At 36.3% G+C, this 24,240-nt stretch overlaps 4 protein-coding genes across 4 annotated transcripts; 3 read left to right on the top strand and 1 right to left on the bottom strand.

Moving 5' to 3' along the window:
• The first annotated feature begins 2,477 nt into the window (after positions 1-2,477).
• LOC108194630 (cryptochrome-1-like) lies at positions 2,478-3,035 on the top strand. The gene has a single exon (XM_064081953.1). The coding sequence runs from the start codon at positions 2,478-2,480 to the stop codon at positions 3,033-3,035; it is 558 nt and encodes a 185-aa protein (XP_063938023.1).
• Positions 3,036-8,026: 4,991 nt separating this feature from the next.
• On the bottom strand, positions 8,027-12,426 carry LOC108196572 (probable methyltransferase PMT27). The gene is made up of 8 exons (XM_017363913.2): positions 10,455-12,426; positions 10,221-10,370; positions 9,880-10,150; positions 9,683-9,793; positions 9,299-9,473; positions 8,912-9,184; positions 8,634-8,828; positions 8,027-8,549 (listed from the first exon to the last, which is right to left on the bottom strand). The coding sequence occupies exons 1-8, from the start codon at positions 11,919-11,921 to the stop codon at positions 8,330-8,332; spliced, it is 2,862 nt and encodes a 953-aa protein (XP_017219402.1). The 5' UTR covers positions 11,922-12,426; the 3' UTR covers positions 8,027-8,329.
• Positions 12,427-14,191: 1,765 nt separating this feature from the next.
• Positions 14,192-20,373, top strand: LOC108196935 (aldehyde dehydrogenase family 3 member F1). Its single transcript, XM_017364439.2, has 10 exons — positions 14,192-14,523; positions 15,920-15,988; positions 16,124-16,220; positions 16,662-16,868; positions 18,695-18,816; positions 19,100-19,204; positions 19,295-19,467; positions 19,588-19,678; positions 19,760-19,909; positions 20,029-20,373. The coding sequence occupies exons 1-10, from the start codon at positions 14,335-14,337 to the stop codon at positions 20,272-20,274; spliced, it is 1,449 nt and encodes a 482-aa protein (XP_017219928.1). The 5' UTR covers positions 14,192-14,334; the 3' UTR covers positions 20,275-20,373.
• Positions 20,374-22,885: 2,512 nt separating this feature from the next.
• On the top strand, positions 22,886-24,060 carry LOC108195288 (glutathione transferase GST 23-like). Its single transcript, XM_017362245.2, has 2 exons — positions 22,886-23,273; positions 23,553-24,060. The coding sequence occupies exons 1-2, from the start codon at positions 22,953-22,955 to the stop codon at positions 23,913-23,915; spliced, it is 684 nt and encodes a 227-aa protein (XP_017217734.1). The 5' UTR covers positions 22,886-22,952; the 3' UTR covers positions 23,916-24,060.
• The last annotated feature ends 180 nt before the right edge of the window (positions 24,061-24,240 follow it).

Consider the following 24,240-nt stretch of genomic DNA (forward strand, 5'->3'; position numbering starts at 1 on the left):
CGCCGATGTTGCGTATCTTAATGAAGAGGACGCATCCTCCGCGTCGGAAGGAGGGATGTGTCCTCCAGGTCACACGTGTCCCATGAAGAGGAGGCGTCCTCCTGCTTATAAGGGGAGGATGCGATCGACCCTTGGTGTTGCGTGAAGAGGAGGCGTCCTCCTGCTTATAAAGGGAGGACGCGACCAACCCTTGGTGTTGCTTGAAAAGGACGCGTCCTCCGAGTCACAAGGAGGGACGCCTTACTTGAGAGTGTTGATGGAGAGACGCGACCGACCTCCGTCCACCCACGTCCTGTAATATGTGGAGGAGGGCACGCCCTCTTCGGAGGTGACCGAGGGGCACGTCCCTTGTAAGAAGTTGACAATGAGATGAAGACCAAGGGCGTGCCTTTAACGGGGTGTGCTCGCCTCCCCGGGGGCGCGACCTCATGTTAAAGGAGGACCTGTCTGATGTGTTGTAAGAAGGCTCTTCTTATGGGAGAGTGTACATTCGCTGAGACAACCCTTCCGAGGGAGACGAAGACCGTCCCTCCGGGGATAGGAAGACCTACCCCTCCGGGGGGATATGACGACCCCTCCGGGGGATACGACGACTCTTCCGAGGTGTTGTAGCCGTTTTTGTATATCATGTGGAGGGGAGGACGCGGCCTCCCCAGACATGGCCCGGGAGGTGCGGTCTCTTGTCCAGTAAGGAGGATTGAAGACAAGATAAGGGAAGGACGCGCCCTCCCCAGACATGGCCCGGGAGGTGCGGTCTCTTGTCCAGTAAATAGGGATGAAGACGGGAATTGGGAAGGACACGTCCTCCCTATCAGGGCGCGTCCTTTGACTCAGAAGAGGCATAGTTATGAAATACATGATGAAAGAAAGAGGATGAGTGAGTCTCCGTGACGACCCTTCCGAGGGATATGAAGACTAGTTACCAAGCTCATTTGGTAGTTGTCAGGCTCATCTGATAGTTCCCGGGCTCATCCGGGCATGATCTACAATCCTCAATCCTGCTATCTGCCGAGTTAACCCTCGTGTGGGGGCTTGAGGTGATCATGGCTCTTGAAGGCCCTCCGGGGTAACACGAAGGCCGATCATATGTCTGGATCCTGTATTCTGGTGAGTTAGCCCTCATCGGGGGATTGAGACGATCGTGTAATTTGGCTCCTTGTCTACCTTGTTTGAAGATGAAGACCTCACCGAGAGGTGAGGACGTGTCCCTGTACCTCGAGGGGTTAGTCATGGCTCCCCCAGATAACTTCTCCATAAGAGTCGTGGTAGATGCTATCTCTCGTAGTGGAGATATCGTTGAATCCGTGATCTATTTGGATTAGGAGTCTGAGGTAGTCATACTCAAGACTAATTCTAACAGGAGTAGGATTCTCCAAGATGGGCCTTCGGCCTATCTCCGACCTTATTGCCAAGAGGCCTAGTCCTGATCAAACTAGGACTCCTGGTTCCATAGAACTACGTATGGCTTGATCCCCTATAAATATAGGGGTACGTAGGCACATTGGGGGATCATGAGTTGAGAGCACGTGAGACCAACTCAAAACCCTAATCTCAGCCACCCCCTAAAACAAACAACCACCACTCTCCGGCGACCAAAACCACCGTCACGGATCTTGATTCCGGCCGTGAACCTCATCTTTGTTGATTACCAAATTCCTCTATCAACAGAAGTCATGTTCGGTCAAATAATAATTGTTCAAGATACCTAATGATCAAAGGAGGTCTTTACAGAAAGCTTAACTTTAGCTTTATATTTAGTGAATTGCAAAATGTTATAAGAGAAAAAGCTCTTGGTTCAGCCTCTAGTTATAGAAGCATATACTTCCCTTCTTGCTATGGAACTTACTATAGAGCAATAAAAAGTGCGATAACATACTCTAATACTGAGCCTTGACAACAAATTGTAATTTGAGTCATATATGAGATCAAAGTCCTGAAATTTCTTTTGTGATGACTTTGTTGTTTTTGATTTTACCATATGTATAGAAAAGTTATCAGTTCATTTAGCATTTGTGTCTATATTTTGTGTTATACTGTGACCTCAACTAATAACTAGATTACATAAACTTTGTGAAATATAATGACTCCCTGACTCTACGAATCTCCTACAATGAGAAAAGTTTGATGATCCAACTAGCTAGGATCAAGAACAGAAATATTAATCGAGAAATAATGGCTTCAAGGGTTATATTCGATTAATATATCTCAGGTGTGTGTAGCTAGTACTTTGATTTGGAGCTAAGTAATTATATGCGTGGGCAGAGTTTGAGAGTGTTGGTAATGTGTTGAAGTAATCTAAGTAGGGTGATTGAATTTATTAAGAAGACCTGATAAATGTCCGATGCTTGGCATGAAAACATGATCACAGTAATCTCATAAATTAGAGAGCACAACATCTGATCGACTACTCAAAGGAGAGGGCAACAGTTGCAGGGAACACAACATCGCTCTTTTCACCATATCTTCATTTCGGGGAAATGAGTGTGAGGAGAATATTCCAATGTGTGCGCATGAAGCAATTATTGTGGGCAAAAGAAGGGAACTGTGTTGGACAAGAAAGTGTTTCACTGTTTCTTCTGGCTATTGGTTTTAGAGAATATTCTCGCTACATTTGTTTTAACTACCCATTTACTCATGAAAGATCATTGCTGAGCAACCTAAAGTATTTCCCCTGGCAAGCAGATCAGGCCCATTTTAAGGCTTGGAGACAGGGTTGTACTGGTTACCCATTAGTTGATGCAGGTATGAGAGAGCTTTGGGCAACTGGGTGGATGCACAATAGGATAAGAGTGATTGTTTCTGGGTTTTTCGTAAAGTTTTTGCTTCTACCATGGCAATGGGGAATGAAGTATTTCTGGGATACCCTTCTGGACTCAGATTTGGAAACTGATATTCTTGGCTGGCAGTACATATCAGGTAGCTTGCCAGATGGACATGAGCTTGAGCGTCTAGATAGCCCACAGGTACGCGTTACTTCCCTTCCTATACGGGCTATATGTTACAATGCTCTTATTGTGTATGTATGGAGAAATTAAGTATGCCTAATTACCACAAAGAAATATCTTATGTATAGTTTTAGTTTATGTCAGATTTCTGATTTTTTTGATTATTCAAGGGTTGTAGTGTGTGTAAGAGATGATTGTCACTTTGTTATAATAAATTCATTTTTGGAAGAACAGGCACTTATAATTTTGGAATGATTTGACAGTGTGTTGTTTTCTAATCTTTTATATTGAATTTGTATACAAGAAAATTGGCTGATCTTCTTTGACACTTCTGCCGATTGTATAGTTACATTTTTGCACTGAAAGCAAATCATTTCAAATTAAGTGTTTGCTTATTAGACGCATGCCTGAGGAGATAACTAAATGGGAGGGAAAATATATTTTTGAGTTACAGGAAGCTTGAAGCTACTATGGTGATTTCTTTCTCTTTTTTGTCATGGGGGACTACAAATAAGCTTATTGAAAATACTAATATCAAGTAGGATAGTTATAAAAATAAGTCCTTTTTGTTCTTGATGCTGTACTGAGCTATATGGCTAGTTTTACGCTGCTTTCTGTTGAGACCTCAGATCTTAATTGTTCTTCAATTACGGTTCAGGTTCAGGGATTAAATTTGATCCAGAGGGTGAATATGTGAGGCAATGACTGCCTGAACTAGCAAGGATGCCCTCCGAGTGGATTCATCATCCTTGGGATGCACCTCCTAGTGTACTCAGATCTGCCGGAGTGGAACTGGGATTAAATTACCCAGTGCCTAATGTTGATATCGATTTAGCAAGAGAACGCCTCACTGCTCGTTGTCAGCTGAGCAGCTTGATCTTTGTTGCATGTATGTTTAAGTGTGCAACTACTGTTCTTGCATATTTGATGTTTTTCCCAAATGGTTCATGTTTTCATGGTGTAAAATACTAGTATTTGCATCATACTTGTTGGCTAAATACTAGTTAAACCGGCTTTGACATATGGTAATCACATACTGGAGGATTTTTTTCTCTATGCAAAACAAAAGGTAAAGAGTCGTAGAGGAAGACATGCCATATATATATAGGCCCAATCCTCACCTCCATCAGAAAGATAGTAGTGCATGCATTCGCGAAACTACTAAAGAAGTTGGGCAACACAATGCTTACATAATTTGCAAATAATCTGCAATATTCCAGTTTTGGTTTGTATTTGTTATGACATTTTTTTCTTTTTCAACAAATGCTTGTTATCAGGTTTATGCTGTGGATGCCAGTTACATTGCTAGCCAGGTAATTTACATAATCTGCAAGTTGTTTCTTTATTTTTGTGGTCCTCTGCCTCAAGAAAATCATATTTGAGACAAGCACAGATGAAGGACCATAGATGAAGTGCAAATTACCATTGTCCACTACCAATGTGGCCTAGAAAAACATTTCATTTTCTGCAACACTTGTTTATATAAATTGGAATGCATTTGAATTTTATTGTATATACAGGTGAATCTCAGCGTTCTAGTTCTAGAAAAAGTAGCAGTACTAACCAAGCTTCGATTGTTCGCCGCCATCTGAAAGAAGGTTCTTTGTAAGTTCGTCTCTAGAGGGTTATTATTTCTCAGCTAAACAATCTGAGTTTGGCCTTTTCTTGTTTCTCAGGTTTTGTTCGTATACCCGCCAATAATCTGTAAGTATTTCATACATAAATAAGAAGTACGTAAATTCGACCAAAAAAAAAAAAAGAAGTACCTAATTATATACTAGTTGATTGTTATATAATAATTTTCTTTTAGTGTTTTCAGCTGTATTTATATAATTAGAAAAAAATTATGTACACAATTAAATAAATTAAACTAAAATTATGAAATTGAAGAAGGTGATTGTAGTACTCATGAAAGAAAAGAAAAGAAGAAATTTTGAGATTTAATTTTTGTTAGTAAAATAATTATTACAACAGGCTTGTATATAATTATAATATTATTAAATTTTAAAAATTAATAGTATGAAAAATTCTATAATATATTTTGAAATAAGATTCAATATATTGATAAAAAATAATATAAATTTATATATAATACACTATGCAATAGAAAATGCTATGAGTAAGTTATTTAATTAAATGTGAAAATTATAAAATAAATTTTATTTATTATATAAAAATATTTTTGTTATCAATTAATATTCAAATTTATATTATAATACTTAAATTCATTTTTTATTTAAGATATTTCATAATTTTTATATTTAGGAATTTGAAGTTCCTTTGTTCTATTTTAATTATATAACAACATTGTAACTAAGTAAGTAGAAAAGTAGGGTTTATTAACTTACGATGTATTAAACTAAACAAGGCTTTTGACAAGCTGCTTCTCTAATAACTATAAGTGATTTAACCATGAAAATTTTATAATATATGTATTATATGTATGTATAAATACGTGTATACAACAAAATTAGTTATTTAAGCATAACATAGTTATTCAAATATTTTATATATATATATATATATATATATATATATATATATATATTGATGATATATTTACAACAATCTATTTGTCTCTTTCATTTTGTTTAGACTTATTTTATTTGGTTACTGACTTTCGCACAAAAATCATTTTGCAGAAAATGTTGGCTATAATATTGGGCCTTGTCTTCCGGATTGTCCTACATTATTATTTGTTTAGGATCTTCTGATTTTATTGTCATGTTTTTCCTCGTCATGGTACAACCATAGATTTTTCTCATCCTCTTCCAACTATTGATTTTACTTCTCATACCCTTCCAACTATCAACTTTTCTCTTCCTACTATCGAACCTCCTCAATCAGAGGGCATACGCAAATTGACTATTACTGAAATAGTCGACAATACTCCCACGCTTGATCCTCGACTAGAGTATATTGAGGAATCGACTATTACAGAAATAGGCGAAATTCCTCTCGAACAAGATCAACCGATCATTCTAGTTGTTGATTCGAAGACTATCCCTGAACCGACTATTAACGAGGAAATAGTCGAGATATCTTCAATCGAACCACCACAAATCCTTCCAAATAATATTAGGCAAGATAATGATGTTCATAATAATAATAATAATTTTCGTAACATTATCGTCTATATTCTCGCACTATATCTTGATCGCTATGGTCATTTTATTAGATTATTTTATACTATATTAAATAATCGTAGGTTATTTGGAAAATCTTTGATTGTTTTATCCATTTTACTTTCTTTATCTACGACTGTTTATATTATAAATAGTCAATCAGACCATCATTCCACTTCACCCCAATTTCAAGTGGCAAGTGTTACACATAATAAATTTGAAATGCGCTTATCGAGACTTTCCTATAGTATCACCATCTTCCTGAATATCTCGAACCCTGAAAACAGAAATGAGTTAAACACAGACATTGATGTAAGTCTTTCTACTTTTAATATGACGATAGGGTCTCGTAACATGGATCATCTTCATCTAAATCCCGATGAGTCGCTTTCGGTGAAATTATCTTTATCTAAAGATAATTTGTATTTAGGAACAAAGTATCCATATTACATCAACAACAATCGTCTTGTATTCTTTCTTCTACATATTCAGTCCAATGTTATTCGCCACTTGACTGAGCAATCATGGAAAGTTAAGAATTACCAGCTTGAGATCCAGTGTACTTTCATGACCACTTTGCCCCTAAAAGAATTTCTAGTCTCATCTAGAAATCATGGCAAATCTGCAAATCAGATGAGACTAGAAATTCTTTTGGGGGCAAAGTGGTCATGAAAGTACACCGGGTCTCAAGCTGATAATTCTTAACTTTCCATGATTGCTCAGTCAAGTGGCGAATAGCATTGGACCGGATATGTAGAAGAAAGAATACAAGACGATTGTTGTTGATGTAATATGGATATTTTGTTCCCAAATACAAATTATCTTTAGATAAAGATAATTTCACCGAAAGCGACTCACCGGGATTTAGATGAAGATGATCGATGTTACGAGACCTCATCGTCATATTAAAAGTAGAAAGACTTACATCAATGTCTGTGTTTAACTCATTTCTGTTGTCAGGTTTCGAGATATCCCGGAAGATGGTGATACTATAGGAAAGTCTCGATAAGCGCATTTCAAAATTATTATGTGTAACACTTGCCACTTGAAATTGGGGTGAAGTGGAATGATGGTCTGATTGATTATTTATAATATAAACAGTCGTAGATACTGAAAATAAAATGGATAAAACAATCAAAGATTTTCAAGATAACCTACGATTATTTGATATAGTATAAAATAATCTAATAAAATGACCATAGCGATCAAGATATAGTGCGAGAATATAGACGATAATGTTACGAATGATATTATTATTATTATGAACACCATCATCTTGTCTAATATTATTTGGAAGAATTTGTGGTGATTCGATTGAAGATATCTCGACTATTTCCTCGTTAGTAGTCGGTTCAGGAATAGTCTGCGAATCAACAACTAGAATGATCCGTTGATCTTGTTCGAGAGGAAATTCGACTATTTCTGTAATAGTCGATTCCTCAATATACTCTAGTCGAGGATCAAGCGCGGGAGTATTGTCGACTATTTCAGTAATAGTCAATTCGCGTATGCCCTCTGATTGAGGAGGTTCGATAGCAGGAAGAGAAAAGTCGATAGTTGGAAGGGTATGAGAAGTAAAATCAATAGTTGGAAGAGGATTAGAAAAATCTATGGTTGGACCATGACGAGGAAGAACATGATGATACAGTAGTGTCACTGACTCTCGATCAAGAAAAACTGCAATGGAAATGCAGAGTGGGCTCTTAGGCTGAAGGGTTTTATAGATTATGAATATGTCAATGAAGATGTATTTAACAAGTGCTCTTTGCTTCTTAAGCTCAATCCGATTCACAAAAAAGTTCCGGTTCTTACCCAAATATATGTAGTTTTGGCAACCTTTAACATGATGTGTTTGTGATTAATTGTTTCAAGGAACATGGGTACATCAAGCTATTTCCTTGGTGAGCTGCCCACAATTAGTTTATAATGTGCATAGATTCCATGGAAAGGCCTGATTTTAAACAAGGGCATTTAAATTTCAGCAGCACGATACTTGGTTCATCTACTTCCCCTCTTACCTGATGGCTTCTTTTCAGGGGAATCCTGGAACAAAATGTACCTATTCTGTTAAGTGTGAGGGGTTGGTGCTACATCTATAACTTTACTTCCCTCAGATCAACATCGAAATAATGTGACCATCTCTGTCTGAGACTGAAAAAGTATGCCTGTGTAACAAATAACTGTAATAACATGCAATTGTTCTACAAGCTCTAAAAATCTAACACAACCAAACTCTAAATCTTGATTTCTTTAAATCTTTCATTGGGATGCCACTTCATATGATTCTGGTCGCCAATCAGATTTCTGGGCGCTGAGTATACCTTCATTGTTTTTGGAGTAGGATAAGCGAACCTCCCAACGTAGAGATTTTAATAACTTTTCTACTTCCCCAACAGCACTGGACTCGTCACGGACAATCAATTTACCTCCAGGCCTAACTATCCTATCAACCTCCACCATCACGGGTTCAAGCTTGCACCTGTAAATGCAAAAATAGATGTCACTTTTTAAATTTTCATTATCACGAATTGCGGAAGTGAAAATTCTTATTTAGCATTATTACCTTTTCTTTAGCCTGGAAAAGAGATGATCAGCATGTAGAAGATCATATGTTCTGGGATATGTGCTGAAAGATTCGCACCAGTCGTGGTATATCCCAAAAAGACCCCTTTCATAGATAATAGGAAGTGTATCCGGAGAATCTACGTTCACCACATTCAGAACCCATACTTTCAGGCCCTTGAGTGCCGCTGCAAACCTGAATTTAAATGTTTAATGTTCAGTCAAATGGTAAAATGGAAAAAAGACTTGGGGTGGAATTGTATAGAATATTGTGTTTACCCTCCATAAACAGCTCTCATGTCCATAATATTTCTCACATTGGACCAGCTGATGCCTAATCCACTGAGGTACGACTTGCTCACTTCTCTTTGCCAATGTTCATAATCTGATACAAAATCATCTGGAGCTGGTTTTCCATAGATTCCCATTTGGGATCGGTTTAACCAGTATGGAGCTGAGTTTAGACGACGAGGCCATTCCTGAGGCCAGTGTGAACCCCTTTCAGCCTCATCTACTGGCACTGTGTGCATGCATGACTGCAAGGGCACATACCTGGAAGATAGTTATTTAGAAAATAAACATCTGACAACTGTCAGCACTAGTTAGAAGATTTGATCTTCACCGCGTATATGAGTTAATGCAGTATGATTAACAAGATATCCCTACCAAGCAGCATTTGGATCATCGTCATCTTTACACATTGGAGGTTGCTTTCGTTTTCTTTCATCATAGCATACATTTGATACTGGTTTGTGGTAGATAGCTGCAGCAACCATATTTAATTTGTCCTTCTTGATGGTGATAAGCTTCCAACACATAGATACCGTCAAGGCAGACATTTCTGAGATAGAAAGAGCTTATATATATTAGTCTACTAGAGCTAAATACCAAATTAATTGACTGAGATTCGGCTTTTGTATGTTCATGTCCTATATTGCAAATTCATAGACTGTCAGATTTTATAGAATGTCTAGTAGTGAACCCAATTCTAACCAAACACAACATCAGATGTTAATGTTTACGGGTTGATCAACAACATTTTTGACATACCTTTCCATATCTGAGCATCTTCTGGCCCCTTTCGGTACACAGGAGTTGCTGACCAGACAAAATAACCCCCGGGTCTTAGCATTCGGTTCAATTCCAAAAGAAGAGCACCACCTTAAGAGGAATGGTTAAATATATTGTAAGACAGATGAATTTATTTTTGGAATTCATAAAGCATGTCAATGTAGATAGAGATGCACCTTCACGATGCCAAGGAACTCTACAACGCGCACAATGGATAAGATCAAAGACTCTTCCTGGAAATGGAAGTCTCTGAGAGCCCATCACGGCTGAAATTGCAGGTATGCCCCTTTCCAGTGCAAATTGAACTTGAGCTTCATGTTCATCTTTTGGTGCAAATGAAATAGTAAGAACATCTCTGTCAAAAAGAAAACCCCCAAAGCTAGCAACTCCACATCCAACGTCCAACACTGTTCTGGTGTGTTTACCCCATGCAATTTCTGGTGCTGCCTGTTTGTAGCCAAAAACTATGTGTTATGAAATTTATCAAGACTGATAATGGAATGAAAAATTGGTTCACCTTTTGCAAAAAGTCTATGTAGTGAAGAGCCCCGTGTATAAATTGTGTCCCGCCTCCAGGAAATGTCAGAACTTCCCCAGATAGTTTCACCCAATTCTGGTGACCCTTAAATTGTGCCAGCGATGTGTGAGGCACATTGTGGTACCATATCTGCATGCCACAACATTTATGTATGAAATTAAATTTGATGATTGTAGAAACCAACACATTCATTGATAAATATTGTTCATATACCTTGTCTCTGCTGTGAGGCCACTCAATAGGTGTCTTGTATCCCTGCGGGGTAGGTACCAAGCAGGTTGGAGGTTCCTCTGGACAATGCCTTTCCCGGTGTTCAAAGTGGCCTCGACTAGGTAATTGTCTTATTGCTTTCTCATTATCTAAACAAGGTATGTAGTCTGCGCCTGCTGTTACATTGCAGAGTTGCCATGAATATCCGTATAGGCTACCATCTTGATTTTCTGAGGGACTTTTCTTCCTCTCATTGTGGTTATCAGATTGGTCTGCTTGAGTAGACCATGTCTTTTTTGACTCTACAGATTCGTTTGGTATTCCGCCCTCCCCCGTTGCAAAAGACTGATCTTCAACAGTTGAGGGCTTGGGTTGTTTTTTCTTTCGCTTCCTTTGATGATGTTTATTGTCCTTACCCTTGTCTTCAGTAGTAACGGGCTGATCTTTCTGGGCATCTTGCTTTTGAGTTTGAACCTTCTCTTCTCTAACTGTATCCTGATTTCTCATACGGTCATCACTTGAATCAGTGGAATCAATAGTTGACTCATCATGTTCTATTTGATCCTTACTTGTTGCCCCTTCATGATCGGTAGCAATCCCATCTTGTTGCCAGTCCTGCCTTTGCTGTTGTTCCATTTGTTCATTTTCTTGTGATACTTTGTTTGTGGTGTCTTTCAAATTATCATGGCTCTCAGGCTGCATTTTCCTTTTGTTCTCTTCTAGGGTATTCTCATTATCCGCACTCTCACTATGACCGGCTCTATCATTCTTAGAACCACTTTGTTTTTCATCTTTAGTTTCCTCATTTTGACCTTCCATAGTTTCAAATGTATTCTGAATCGCCTTCCTATTGTCATCTGACTTTGCTGTAGAAATTTCTTGATCACTTTCTTGGTTATGAGTCATGGAACTCTCCTCACTCAACTGAACCTCTTGTTGATTAAGTCTCTGTTGCTCTTCTTCAGAAACTGTCCCTTTCAATCCCTCAGAGTTTCCTTCAGCATCAGCTTGTCGCTTCACATTTTCTCCAGTCGGGTGATCTTTAGTATCTAAATGCTCAATCTCTGCAGCAGCCGTCTTGACAAGATTTTCTGCATGCTCATCAGACAATTGATCTTTTTTGTCAGCCACAATCTGAGCCAGACCATCTTGCTTCTGATCATCAGCACTCGCAACTTCTAGTACTTGATCAGAAGACGAATTTTTAGCATTATCATCTTCATCAGTTTTAATTGCATCCTTAGGAAGATTCCCAGGATTGTCTTGAAATGTAGAAGTGTCTTGTTTGGAATCAGTTGTCTGGAAACTAGATTTGGACACCGACATTCGATTAGTAGTGTCTGTAGAAATCAGGGTACCAGGGGTTAGCATATAAACACCAAAAACACATAAGGCCACAAACACCACTGTGGTAGTAGTTGAGACCCAAGGTCCAGATGATCTCTTGCTACGTCCCTTCCCTAGTGCCATATTGCTTTTTCTGTCGAAAAAACTAGGGAGAAGAAAGGTGAATGTCAGGTGATCATGTAATATAGTATAAAACCAGATGAGGTGGCATGTACGTTTTAGTTTTGGTTGTGGTGAAGTGGTGATAAGTTGAAGGAGACATACTGAGGTATGTAAGAAAGAAATATTCTAACTTGGAATGTGTCTTGCCTTAAGATCCTGAAGAATAGCACTGTTCCCCTCAGAATAAAAGAAAAACATAAAATAAATAGAACTGTATTCAGCAATTTATACACGGTGAGCAAAACCGGATATCCGGTCCGGTTATGAATTATAAACCAGATATCCAGTTTTTCGGATCACTAAATATTTATTCCGGTTCCGGTTTAACCGGATATCCTCTTAAATCGGATCGGAAAACGGATTATCCGGATTCCGATTCTTTTAAAAGAATGTGTATTATTTTCTGAGCATAGTGCTGATAGGATCTTTAGCTGAGACTATCCTGCATATATAAATACAATGGACTTAAAATTCATTCTCCAAAAACAACCACAGCTGCTGCAAGAAAAAGCAGTATATAGTAGCAGGGAAAAAAGTAACAGATACAATATTGTTTATGTTCAAGAACATACCTGAAATAAGTATTTTATGATGACTGTGATTGCAGAGTAAAGAATTGCATCATTCTAGCTTCTTGGATATAAAATACATAAATTATGAACTTGAAGACTTAAGGGTAATTACTAAGCTGTAAAATCATACAGAAGCACATAACCCATCCACTCAGAAATTACTACACTACGTGATCAGTGACTCAGTTCCTAGTGGTTGTGATCAATTGAAAGCGAAAGACCAGAAGTTTAGGAGACGTAAACTAACACGGTAATTGTCAGTCTGGAAGAGACTAATGTATACTCCTTCCTTATCACAATACAAGTCTCTTTTGATAAAATTACGCATATTAAAAAAGTATTAATTAGATAATATTTTCTCACTTGTGCCCATAATAAATTCATGAACGTGGACTCTGATTCAACCCTCATTAATTGTTATACAGCTCTCAAGAAAGGTAATTTTGGAATAATGTCAATATATTTGTATTGGAAATTAATAGTGGACAAGTATTATGAGGAAAAAAAAAATCTCTTCCGAAAGTGACTTGTATTATGAAATAGAGGGAGTATTATAGTATTGAAGTTAAAACATTGAAAGTTTGGTAAGTCGGTGTAAGATTATTTAAAATTATAGGTATTAGTCTAATGTGTCATTTTTTTTTGGAACCCAAATATCATTATCGAAAAATATAATCTCAAATATCATTTTGCAATTCAAAACGATAGATGGTGTGGTGTTCAACCTTCATTTATGTTTCATTTTTAAAGTCATGTTGTCTAACATTTTGAAGTTCTAAACAATATTTCATGTAACCTTTCATGCCAAAACATGCGATCATAGTATGTTTTGTAGGATTTTTTAGATTAAACGTAACATGATATTACATTTTCTTTAAACTAAATTATTCGACATTAATAAGTCGTATGTCAGACCTTTTCTTAAAGGACAAAGTGTTATTATATAGATCTAGATAAAAGACAAAGCACTGGTCACGTTACAGCTACTGTGTTGACTGTAACTATAAAACGAGAATTCATTTAAATTAAGCTTCCACAATCGATTCGTGAGCACAGACGATTTGATAACAGAGAACAGTAATTCTTTCTTAAAAGGCTAAAAAAGAGATAGAACACTCTTTCCTACTCCAGGCAAATACGGTCCTCTTGAGTCGAAGTGAAGTGTGGTGAGCATCATAGCTATCAGAAGAAGTGCTATAAAGTACATTAGTAGAAGTTGTATCATGTTCTCTTTGCACACGTTATGTATCATAGTAGTCTGGGAAAAAAGGCTTGAGGTCCGGCTAAATTTGCACTTTTTTTTTCTTATCAATAAATAGATCTCTTTACTTGTATGACTTAGATGTCTTGTATTTCATTTAGAGCTTTTTCTCAAGTGTTATATTGAGGCTGTTTTAGTGAGTTTAAAATTATGATTTATGATTTAATGTGACTTTTTAATGTAATTTAGAGAGATTAAAATTTTGATTTATTAATAACTTATGGATTATTAAAAATGTAATGATAAAAGTAAAAATAATTTATAAATAATAATTTATAACTAATTTTCATAAAAGGATTTAAGTCACGGAAAAAAGTTACTCAAACTAATTTCTAATTTCAAAAAAACTTATAATTTTTTATTTAAAATAAAAAATTGACTTAAACTGGCTTTCTGTTACTAAAGAAACAAAAAACTTGACGCATGGGGGTCTGTGAGGAGTGACAGTCCAGTCAAAAAAGTCCAGCGAGTTTGGCAGCAGCACACGAGTGAGGTGTAGTTTTAACTTACAAACATCAAAGCTGTTGTTGTTGCGGCAATAATGGAGGAGTTGAGCAGAAGTGTGAGTGAATTGAAACAAACGTTCAACACTGGAAGAACAAGAGACGTTGAGTGGAGGAAAGCTCAGCTCAAGGGGATCATTAAGCTACTCGATGAAAACGAGCTTCAAATTTTTCAAGCTCTTGAGCGTGATCTTGGTAAACACCCTGTTGAAGCTTATCGCGATGAAGTATGTCCCTCTTCTATACCCTTTACTCTTTCTTCTTTTTTTTTCCTTATATATTCACCTTCGATATTTGTGTAATTCTTATTTTCTGTAGATTCCAATAATTATTCCGGGTCCCTGACATACGAATATCTGGCGCCATACTATATTACTATTAACGGAAAAAAAATAATTAATGAGTTGTTGATGTTGTTATGAACCGGAATTTCTTCTTATGCAATGAGTTGTTTATACTAGAAGTAGAACAAGTTCAGTTTGTTAATAGAGAATTAAATGAATTATGTCAGCCCGGTTCAGATACTTAGAGGGCTATAATTGTAATTCAAAATCTGGATACCAGCTTTGTAACACTTCCCCTCAAGCTGTGGAGCAGGGGTAAAAGAATATCTCAACTAGCCACCTTGTTTTTATAATACAAATGTGACTTTCTCTGGCGGATATGGTTAACATACTGACCAACTGCGTATTTGTCCCCCAAACTTTGTCCAGATGGCTCCTTTGATTAGTTTCAAGCATGATGTCGATCGAGTTTGATGTCGCTGTGACAAATGAACTTATTGAGAATTAGATTGTGAGGTTGTCCATCTATATACTTCTTTAAAAATTGGTATTATTTCAGGAGCACACTTGAGCCAATAGATCGCCGTATCTCTCAAGTTGCTTCATATCCTGTGGTTGAAGGTTATTATTGAGTTTAAAGCAGCGGGGTATACATTTTGTTCTCCACAGTGATTAAACCCTGGGTGGCTGCAATCAGAATTTCCTTTTGAACCTCTTTGTTAATCCCCTCTACCTGTACGACCACTTATATAACTGTTTGTCCTGACTTAATGAAGAAAAGAACGATTATTCAAATCAAACACCACGATTTCTTATCATAAGCTGGTTGAAGTACAAGCAAAATTCTTCTAAGCCGAGGCTGTGAAGAAAGAATAGTGTTGAATTAATTGTAACCGATGATCTACTACCAGCTGCTTGCAGATATAGTGACCAAAGAACTACAGAGTAGAAGAGACGGGATTGCCAAGGAAATCAACCGGTGGTCGAAGATCAATTGCACTTGTTGGATGGATAAACCTTAGGTTAGAGCAGGACCGTGCTCTAACCTTAGGTTAGTTTATCATACTGTACCATATTAGCATCACCTGTATTCCAACCCATATACAGAGGCTGACTTGTTTCTGTTACAACTAATAATTCGACTGACCTTACTAGTATGACTTCTAGACAAGTACTGAAATGTGGCTGTATAAAATCTGTAATATCTGGGAAAGCATGTAGCGCCCCAAATTTGTCCCCAGTTGTTTATATATTTGTGTGCCTTAGTATATATCATCCAGAGAAATTTCAAGCAGTCTAACACCTAGGCTAATCTTTTATTTGGTTTACATTGCTGCAGATTGGTGTAATAAAAAAATCTGCAAGGTTTACTCTGTCCTCTATCGACAAATGGGTTGCTCCGACGAAGGTATCTTATCTTCATAAAGCCCATATTTTACCTACCACGGTTCTTTCAAAAATTCACATACTTTCTTATTGCTTTTTCTCTGTAAAACACATTGTTAGAGGTTTGATTCATTTGCCAATAATGCATTTTGTGCAGAAACAAGTACCGTTGCTGTTTTATCCATCAAAAGGAGTAGTAATGCCAGAACCACTTGGGATTGTACTTATATTTTCATCCTGGAACTTCCCTTTCAGTAAGCCTGCTTGTAACCCGCCGGTTTGATGAACTTGCTAACCTGTCTTCTTTATTAGATGCTATATTGGACTTTATTAATACCAGTGTGTTCAGCCTTGGCAAAAGACAAAAGGTTTTACTAGCAATACAGGTAGATAGGTGTGTGTTGTCATGTAGTAGACTAGTAGTACATCTTCATAGCGACAATTTAGTGATATACAGTATGTGTGATTTGTGTTGCATATTGTATATTACATGGATACGTAACTGTCCAATGTTAGAGCTTGTTGGAAGTTGGAACTTATTCAGTGCTGAATTGCTGATCCAGCTTTATTTCATTGTGGCCCAGACTCCAACTTGTTCTGGTTCTAGTCTAAGTCAATTTCAACACACTTTTATTTGATTTCTGGTTCTGGTTTCAATCTCCAACTCTATTAAGCCATTGCCTATTTATATGCAGCATTGTCACTGGATCCATTGATTGGAGCAGTATCTGCAGGAAATACTGTTGTCTTAAAACCTTCAGAGCTTGCAGCAGAGTGTTCAGCGTTCCTTTCAAAGACAATCCCCCTCTACTTGGATTGCAAGGCCATCAAAATCATTGAAGGTGGAGTAGAAGTAGCTGAAAAGCTACTACAGCAGAAATGGGACAAAATATTCTATACTGGTATGTTTAATTCAATTTTATAATTCAGCTCAATTGGTCTAGACTTAATTAATAATCTTAAAGAGATCAAAAGTTTAAACCATTATATTTCTGATAATCTAGGCATCTATCTCAGTATTGTTTTTCATACAAAAAATGTTTGTTAATTATCTATCTTGTATGTGGACTTTGCCTGTTAGAACATATATCTTGAATTTTTAATATACTTTTTTTAAAATAAGACTGGAAGTTACACATGAATTTGCTTGATGGTCCAGATAATCAGATTCAGGCACAGTGGCGGAGCCAGGACTTTTAGCGAGTGGGGGCACCATATAAATTTCCAGCAACAAAATAAAATATATAAATATATAGCAAAAATATTTACAAGTTCATGTGATAATATTACAAGTTTCCACGACGAGTTTTCATGTTTTGGAATCGCTGCATGATCAGTTCATTGTCAACGCAATCAAAAATTTCCCTTTCGATATATATAACTAAACTATCATTTAACCACTGATGCGATTTCGCAGCTTTGTCTTAACAAGATGCATTCCTGAAAATACTCTTTCCACGCTTGCTGTTGCCACTGGCAAGATCAAAGACAATGTTAGTAACTTGTATACCAGAGGATACACTTTGTCCCTTCCTAGTTCAACCATTTTTTTGGCAAGAGCGGTAATCCCTTTCAAATCAGAAAATTCAATACTTGACAGCATATCGGTTATATAATTCTGAAGTTGGTCATCAAGGGCCAGGAGTTCAATCGGAGAAAAGTCTTCAGGATAACACCCACCAAGTTGAATTAACTTTTGTTTATCAAAAGCAACAAACAAATCCTCTGCTCCTGACTTCATCTTGTATATTAACATTATAATTTTCAATTGGAATCCTCAGCCCTGGATCAGACTCAAGTGTCGCTAAATTGATCACTCTGCTTTCATCTCTTATAATATTTTGAGAATTTTCAGCTACTACGGTTGGTGGCACTGGCACAGGCGGCACAACAGCTTCCGCTTCTGACTTCCTTTTATAAATCTCTCCATTTCTGTTTAATAGAAGCATGACCAAATAATTACAAGAGATTTTAAAATTCTAAGATATCTACTGACTATTCTTGAAAAATATCCTAGAAGCCCAGAATGAGAACTATAACTACACAGTAAATTTTAATACAAGAAGATCATCGCTAATTCACTCTTTAGTCTTACAACACTTAAAACTCAACATATATACAACTACAAGAATACAAAGAAAATTAATGATGATGCAGAGAAGAGAAATTACCTGATAAAGGAATTGTTGAAGAAATATGAAAAGGAATCACCCCCTTGCCCGGATAAGTGATGATGCAGGTGTTATCGTTTGATTTTGGCTTTTGGGTTGTGGTTTGTGTAAAAGGAGCCGAAGAAGCTCTAGGGATTATATGTGATCAGCTGTGAAAAGTATGTACAGGAGTATACAACTTGGTAAAGTAAGTGGGTCCTACAAAAAAAAAAATTTTTTTTTTTTTTTTTAGAAAACTCTACGGGGGCACGTGTCCCCCCGGGCCCCCACGTGCCACCGCCACTGTTCAGGCATATAACAAAGTAAGGTTGTTGCTGCACATCGACAATCTTTTTGGTTCAAAATGAACGTTTGAAACTTTTTCTGCACAATGATCCAAAGAGTTGAATTTAGAAAGTGTTTGGCTTATATGTCTGTCTACAATTAGTGTATGAGCCTATAGGCCTTAACTATAGTCATATGATTATAATGGTTTTAGTTACTATATTAAATTAGTGATCTAAAGCAGGCTTGATAATCATGATAATACTTTAGTTTTGGTCCAATATGCCAATTAGGGAATGCACGAGTGGCGCGGATTGTCATGTCTGCAGCTTCAAAGCATTTAACGCCTGTTACACTGGAGCTTGGTGGAAAATGTCCTGCTATCTTCGGCTCCCTCTCTGACGGAGATATGAAGGTACTAATCTCTTTTCTTGATATGCATGTACTTCCATATCTATAAAAAAGATGTACATACAGAACTGATAGCAGCAGGTGGATATTTCTGCCTTTTCTTATCTTGTACTAGACAATGCCTCTCCACAATTGGAAGAAAATTTCATGAGACTAAAAGATGAAACTGATCATCTTAACAAAATAATAATAAGATGGAAGTAAATGTATCTACTCAAAAAAAAAAAGATGACAAAAGTAATGTAGGTCAACTTCTCATCTAGCTTATGTTGGTTCATCATTTGTAGGTGGCTATCAAAAGAATAGCTAGTGGGAAGTGGGGGCCATGCAGTGGACAAGCTTGTGTAGGAATTGATTATATCCTTGTTGAACATCAACATGCATCAAAGCTAGTAAGAGAGAGATCAGATTCTATCCACTTTCTTCAATTGTAGAGTTACCTTTGCTTAATAAAGTTTTTTCTAAACTTTTCGAATTCTCAGATAGATTTACTGAAGAAGACTATCAAAAAATTCTATGGTGAAAATATGGGAAGCTTGAAGAATCTCTGCAAAATAGTGAACAAGCATCACTTTAATAGATTACATAATCTTCTAGAGGATCCTGCTGTTGCAGCTTCCATTGTTTATGGGGGTTCATTGGATGAACAGAACTTGTAAGTTGACAAGTTATTATATCCTTTCGTTGAATTAATGTAATTTTTTCCACCAATATACACAACAGTTGATTTTTGCAAGGAAGCTTCTTGATTTTGTATGATAAAAACCGGTAACAGATTTATCGAGCCTACGATCTTATTGGATCCGCCAGTTGATGCAGTGATAATGGTGGAAGAAATATTTGGCCCATTCCTACCGATCATTACAGTAAGGCACACGATAATGTTATTATTCATATTAACCAAGCTGAACTCTTACAAATTTTGTTGCATATAATTGGAACTGTAGCTAGATGATATTCACGAGAGCATTGAATTCATAAACTCGAGGGAAAAACCTTTGACTATCTATGCCTTTACCAAAGACGAGAGCTTCAAGAAGCAGATACTTGCAGAAACATCTTCAGGAAGTGTGACTTTCAATGACACCTTTGTTCTGGTACCCAGCTTCTAAACTTTCTCCAATATATCAGACATATATACACTTCGTGAAAATGTGTGAAGAATTTAGAGGGTATAAGAAATCAAGTATTTTAAAAAAAATTCTTACCCTTGCAGAATGCATGTGACAATTTACCATTTGGAGGTGTTGGTGAGAGCGGCTTTGGAAGATATCACGGGAAGTACTCTTTCGATACATTCAGCCATGAGAAAGCAGTTTTGGAGAGAACATTCTATTTTGAGTTAGAGGGAAGACATCCTCCATGGAATGATTTCAAGCTGCAGTTTATCAGATTGGCTTATAACTATGACTACTTTGGATTGGTGCTGCTTTTGTTGGGTTTAAAGAGAAAGTTTACCTAAAACAACTAGTATCCACACCACCATCCTTTATTCTGCATTTCAACTTTGTTTGTTGAATAAAGTTGCTTGGAAATGGAAATGGTAATTTTTTTTATCTAATCTAAGAAATATTTGAAGTTCTTTGCTGACAAAAGAGTGTGATCAAAATTTAATAATTGTAGGAGTGGAATTCATTCTAATATATGGTACACTAGTTGTGCCCACAGTTCAAATATAGTACTAGGAGTTTCCAACAATAATGTTCATCTACAGCTTGTCAGTATCCTTGCCAGAATTGGATATCTTGAGTTTTATTAGTACTAATATGAAACCAATTTTAAAGTTAATTCAGGACTCTAATTTATTGTGGTAAGATGGTATATTTGTGTCTATCTTGACATAAAAAATTACTAGACTAATTTGAATGAAGCAGATCCCGGTTGATTAATTTTCAAATAGGGTTAATGTGATGAGAACTATGGATACTTTTAAGTTTGCTCTTCTGGTCTTGCATTTAGCACAAATGATGTATGAGGATGGCAATGAGTAGAAATCAAAACCTAATGACGTGGTTGATATATAGAAGAACCCTAAGTGATCACGTGAAGGTTAGTTTTTATATGAAAAAAATAGTATATGACAACTATTCTTGCAATATTTTTCTGACTAGGGTAGAGTACCAGATTTAAGGAAAAACATACCCCTACTAATAGTATAGATAATGTTGTAAAACGATAAAAAAAAATATGATGCAACGGTAAAAAATGTTATCTAACGTTAAAGAATTACATAGTCTGAATATTGAATTTTTGTTTTCCGTGTTATCATTTTAAAATTCTAACATCCTAATCAAGTTGGACATGACAGATTCATATGTTCAAAAAAGATATAGTGGATATAACATTTAACGGAATCGGTCAGACTACCGTATACAAAAAAATCGAATAAATGAAAATCAAGCTTTGAAAATGAACTAATTTAAGTGAAAAAAAATTAATATATAAAATACGATTTTAGAATACATTTTAAGAGTTAACGTAAACCGATTGAGTACTGTTACAAAATATTATGTATGAGCCACTTGTTTTGGAGCTGGATCCGCCACGGTTGACAGCAGCTCCGGATTTTTCAGAAGCGTAAGAGAAATTGAGCCCCAATTTAAATTCTCATGGGTTTATCAGAAATTATCACTTCTTTCATAGATATTCTTGGTAAAAATTTCTGAAACAGACCTTCTCATTTCAATAATCCGAATTGATTCGAAAGAGCTTCCAACGAAATTGCGAATAGCTCTACTGTAGCCTCTTATTGCTCCATCATCGGGAACTTCAACGAACATCCTTATAGCAACTCGAATCAAATGAAAAAAAATATCTATTTTGTACTGAAAAATGAAAAAAATAAAATAACTTAAAACATATAATTTATCGGATGAATTTCACATAATAACATAAGAAACGAAAATTACTTTCACCAATGTCATGATAGCTAATTCTACCATCAACTTTCTTAATCTCCAATCCTTCACCGGAATCATCGGACAATTGAGCTTGAAGGGGTTGTCCTACTGATACAAGGCATCATTAGGGCATTGTTGGAGCAACTTTTTTTATTAAATGTTCTAAATTTTAAGGCTTATCTTGAACTTGCTCTTAGACACATAAAATAGGTAGAAAATAGCTCTCAGCATCATTATTGCATTAAAATTTGAATTTTTTTCTTCGTAGACCTGTAGTAGCAAAAATAGGAAATTTTTGTTCAATGTTTTTCAATTTGAAAAGATAGGAATCTGCATCAAACTGAATGAGATAAAGATCATCACGAGACATACTGAAATCAAAGTTTTCGATAACTTCGATTTTAACCATTTTTTTAAGCGGCTGTTTTTGCGATTTTCTAAGTTTGTAAAATTATACCATCTAAGTAAAATTGTAAATGAGCTTCAGTTCATAATTGACCGATCTTTGACTAAATATTATAAATCATTTATTCATTATTTTTAAATTTTGAAAATTGCATATTAAAATAAATTAAATATATACTTTCTAGTGATATAATTTTTATTGTAGTCAAATTATAGTTAATTTGGCTGGTTAAAATTTAAAACAACATATAAAAGAGACCGAAGGAGTAGCGGTTAGTGAAGACACTGAACCCTTTATTTTATTTTTAAAATTCGTCGGTTAACTAGTTTTGTAAGTTTCGTCCAAACCAAAACGGGTTGCCAAGTCAAGTTTCACCACATGAAAAATACCAGCAAAAAACAAGATACAAATCACAGGTCAGTAGGTCACGTACACAAATTGAAATCGTCCATGTATTAGGTACAGATAGTCAGGCATGCCTATTTTTAAAGGCATGTTAGTAAATATAATGCTGGACCGAACAAATCGCTTGTAATATATTTTATTATGAAAAATGCTTTGTGCACATAATTGTGTACAAAAACATGTACATAATGACATGTGGTGGATTCTAATTGGATGACCCCCCTGCATTTACACCAACCACCCCAATTAAAACCCACCACATCACCTGCCACGTCATTATGTACAAATTTTCTGTACACAATTATGTGCACCTAGCACTACTCTTTATTATTTGTATTTGGGGAATCCGGACCAATTACCCATTTATATAAAAAACACAGACTGCTCTAAACAACTCACAGTTATACTATAGTAGCACAAACAAATCCAATGGAAAAAGCAGCGGAACTGAAGCTCTTGGGATTCTGGGTGAGCCCTATGGTTCTTAGGGTAGAGTGGGCTTTTATGTTGAAGGGTATTACAGATTATGAATACCTAGACGAAGACCTTTTACATAACAAGAGTTCTTTGCTTCTTCAGCTCAATCCGGTTCACAAGAAAGTCCCGGTTCTTATTCACAAAGGGAAGGCCATAGCCGAGTCATTAGTCATCGTGGGGTACATTGAAGAAACTTGGAAAAATCATCCCTTGCTTCCTCAGGATCCCTATGAGAAAGCAAGAATCAAGTCCTTTGCTATGTTTGCAGAAAAGGTAACTCATATTATCCATCACTATAACTACTGTATGTTCCGGTTAGTTACAGAGACAAGGACGGAACTAGCAAGAGACATGTGTCTTCTTAAAAAAATTTAACATTTTTTCATCATGCTAAATTTAATAAATTTATAGAAATGATCTCAGAAAATTTGTAAATATATAAATATTGTTTGAAATTTTACTTGATACTGTCCAAGACTTAACTTCTAGATCCGTTCCGGGTTACATTGTCAAATCTCGAAGTGAAATGATTCCTAACTGTTTGTGTAACAGCTGATATTTGATTCATACACTGCTTCCTGGAGCCAAGGTGAAGCAAAGGAGAAGCTTGTGAACTCAACGATAGAGGCATTTGAGAAAATAGAGGAGGAAATTAAAGGAAAGAAATTTTTCGGAGGAGAATCGGTGGGGTATTTAGATATCGCATTGGGATGGATATGTCTTTGGCTCCCCGCTTGGGAAGAAGTCGGATCCATGACCATTCTCGACCCAAAAAAATTTCCTGGAATTTCTTCATGGGTGCAGAATTTTGTGAATCAGCCTGTGATAAAAGAGAAATGGCCGTCAAAGGAGAGGGTTGTTAAGTTTTACCAGGAGCGACGTATTGTGAGAATGGGTATGGTAAAACAGGCTTGAGTCATTTGCGAGTGTACTCGATGAATAGTTGGCAATTGTTGTGATGTTTAAGTTTATGTTCGCAGAAAAACATGTTTTCTATGCTTGTCTTTGTTTTTGGACGGTGGTCTTGCTAATAAATGTATGAACGTGACATGTTTGATTATGTTATGTTTGTTGGTACTTGCGTTGTTTTATTTGTTCGTACCACAAAGTTCATGATAAAATATTTTCATACGTGACTCTCTTCGTCTTATCCTTTGAAATTCACATTTTAGTTAATTTTATCCGAATTTGTATAAATTATACTTTGGTTCAATTAATTTTTTTAACTTATTGATATATA

The sequence above is a fragment of the Daucus carota genome, chromosome 7, assembly GCF_001625215.2.
Source record: "Daucus carota subsp. sativus chromosome 7, DH1 v3.0, whole genome shotgun sequence".
Lineage (NCBI taxonomy): Eukaryota > Viridiplantae > Streptophyta > Magnoliopsida > Apiales > Apiaceae > Daucus > Daucus carota.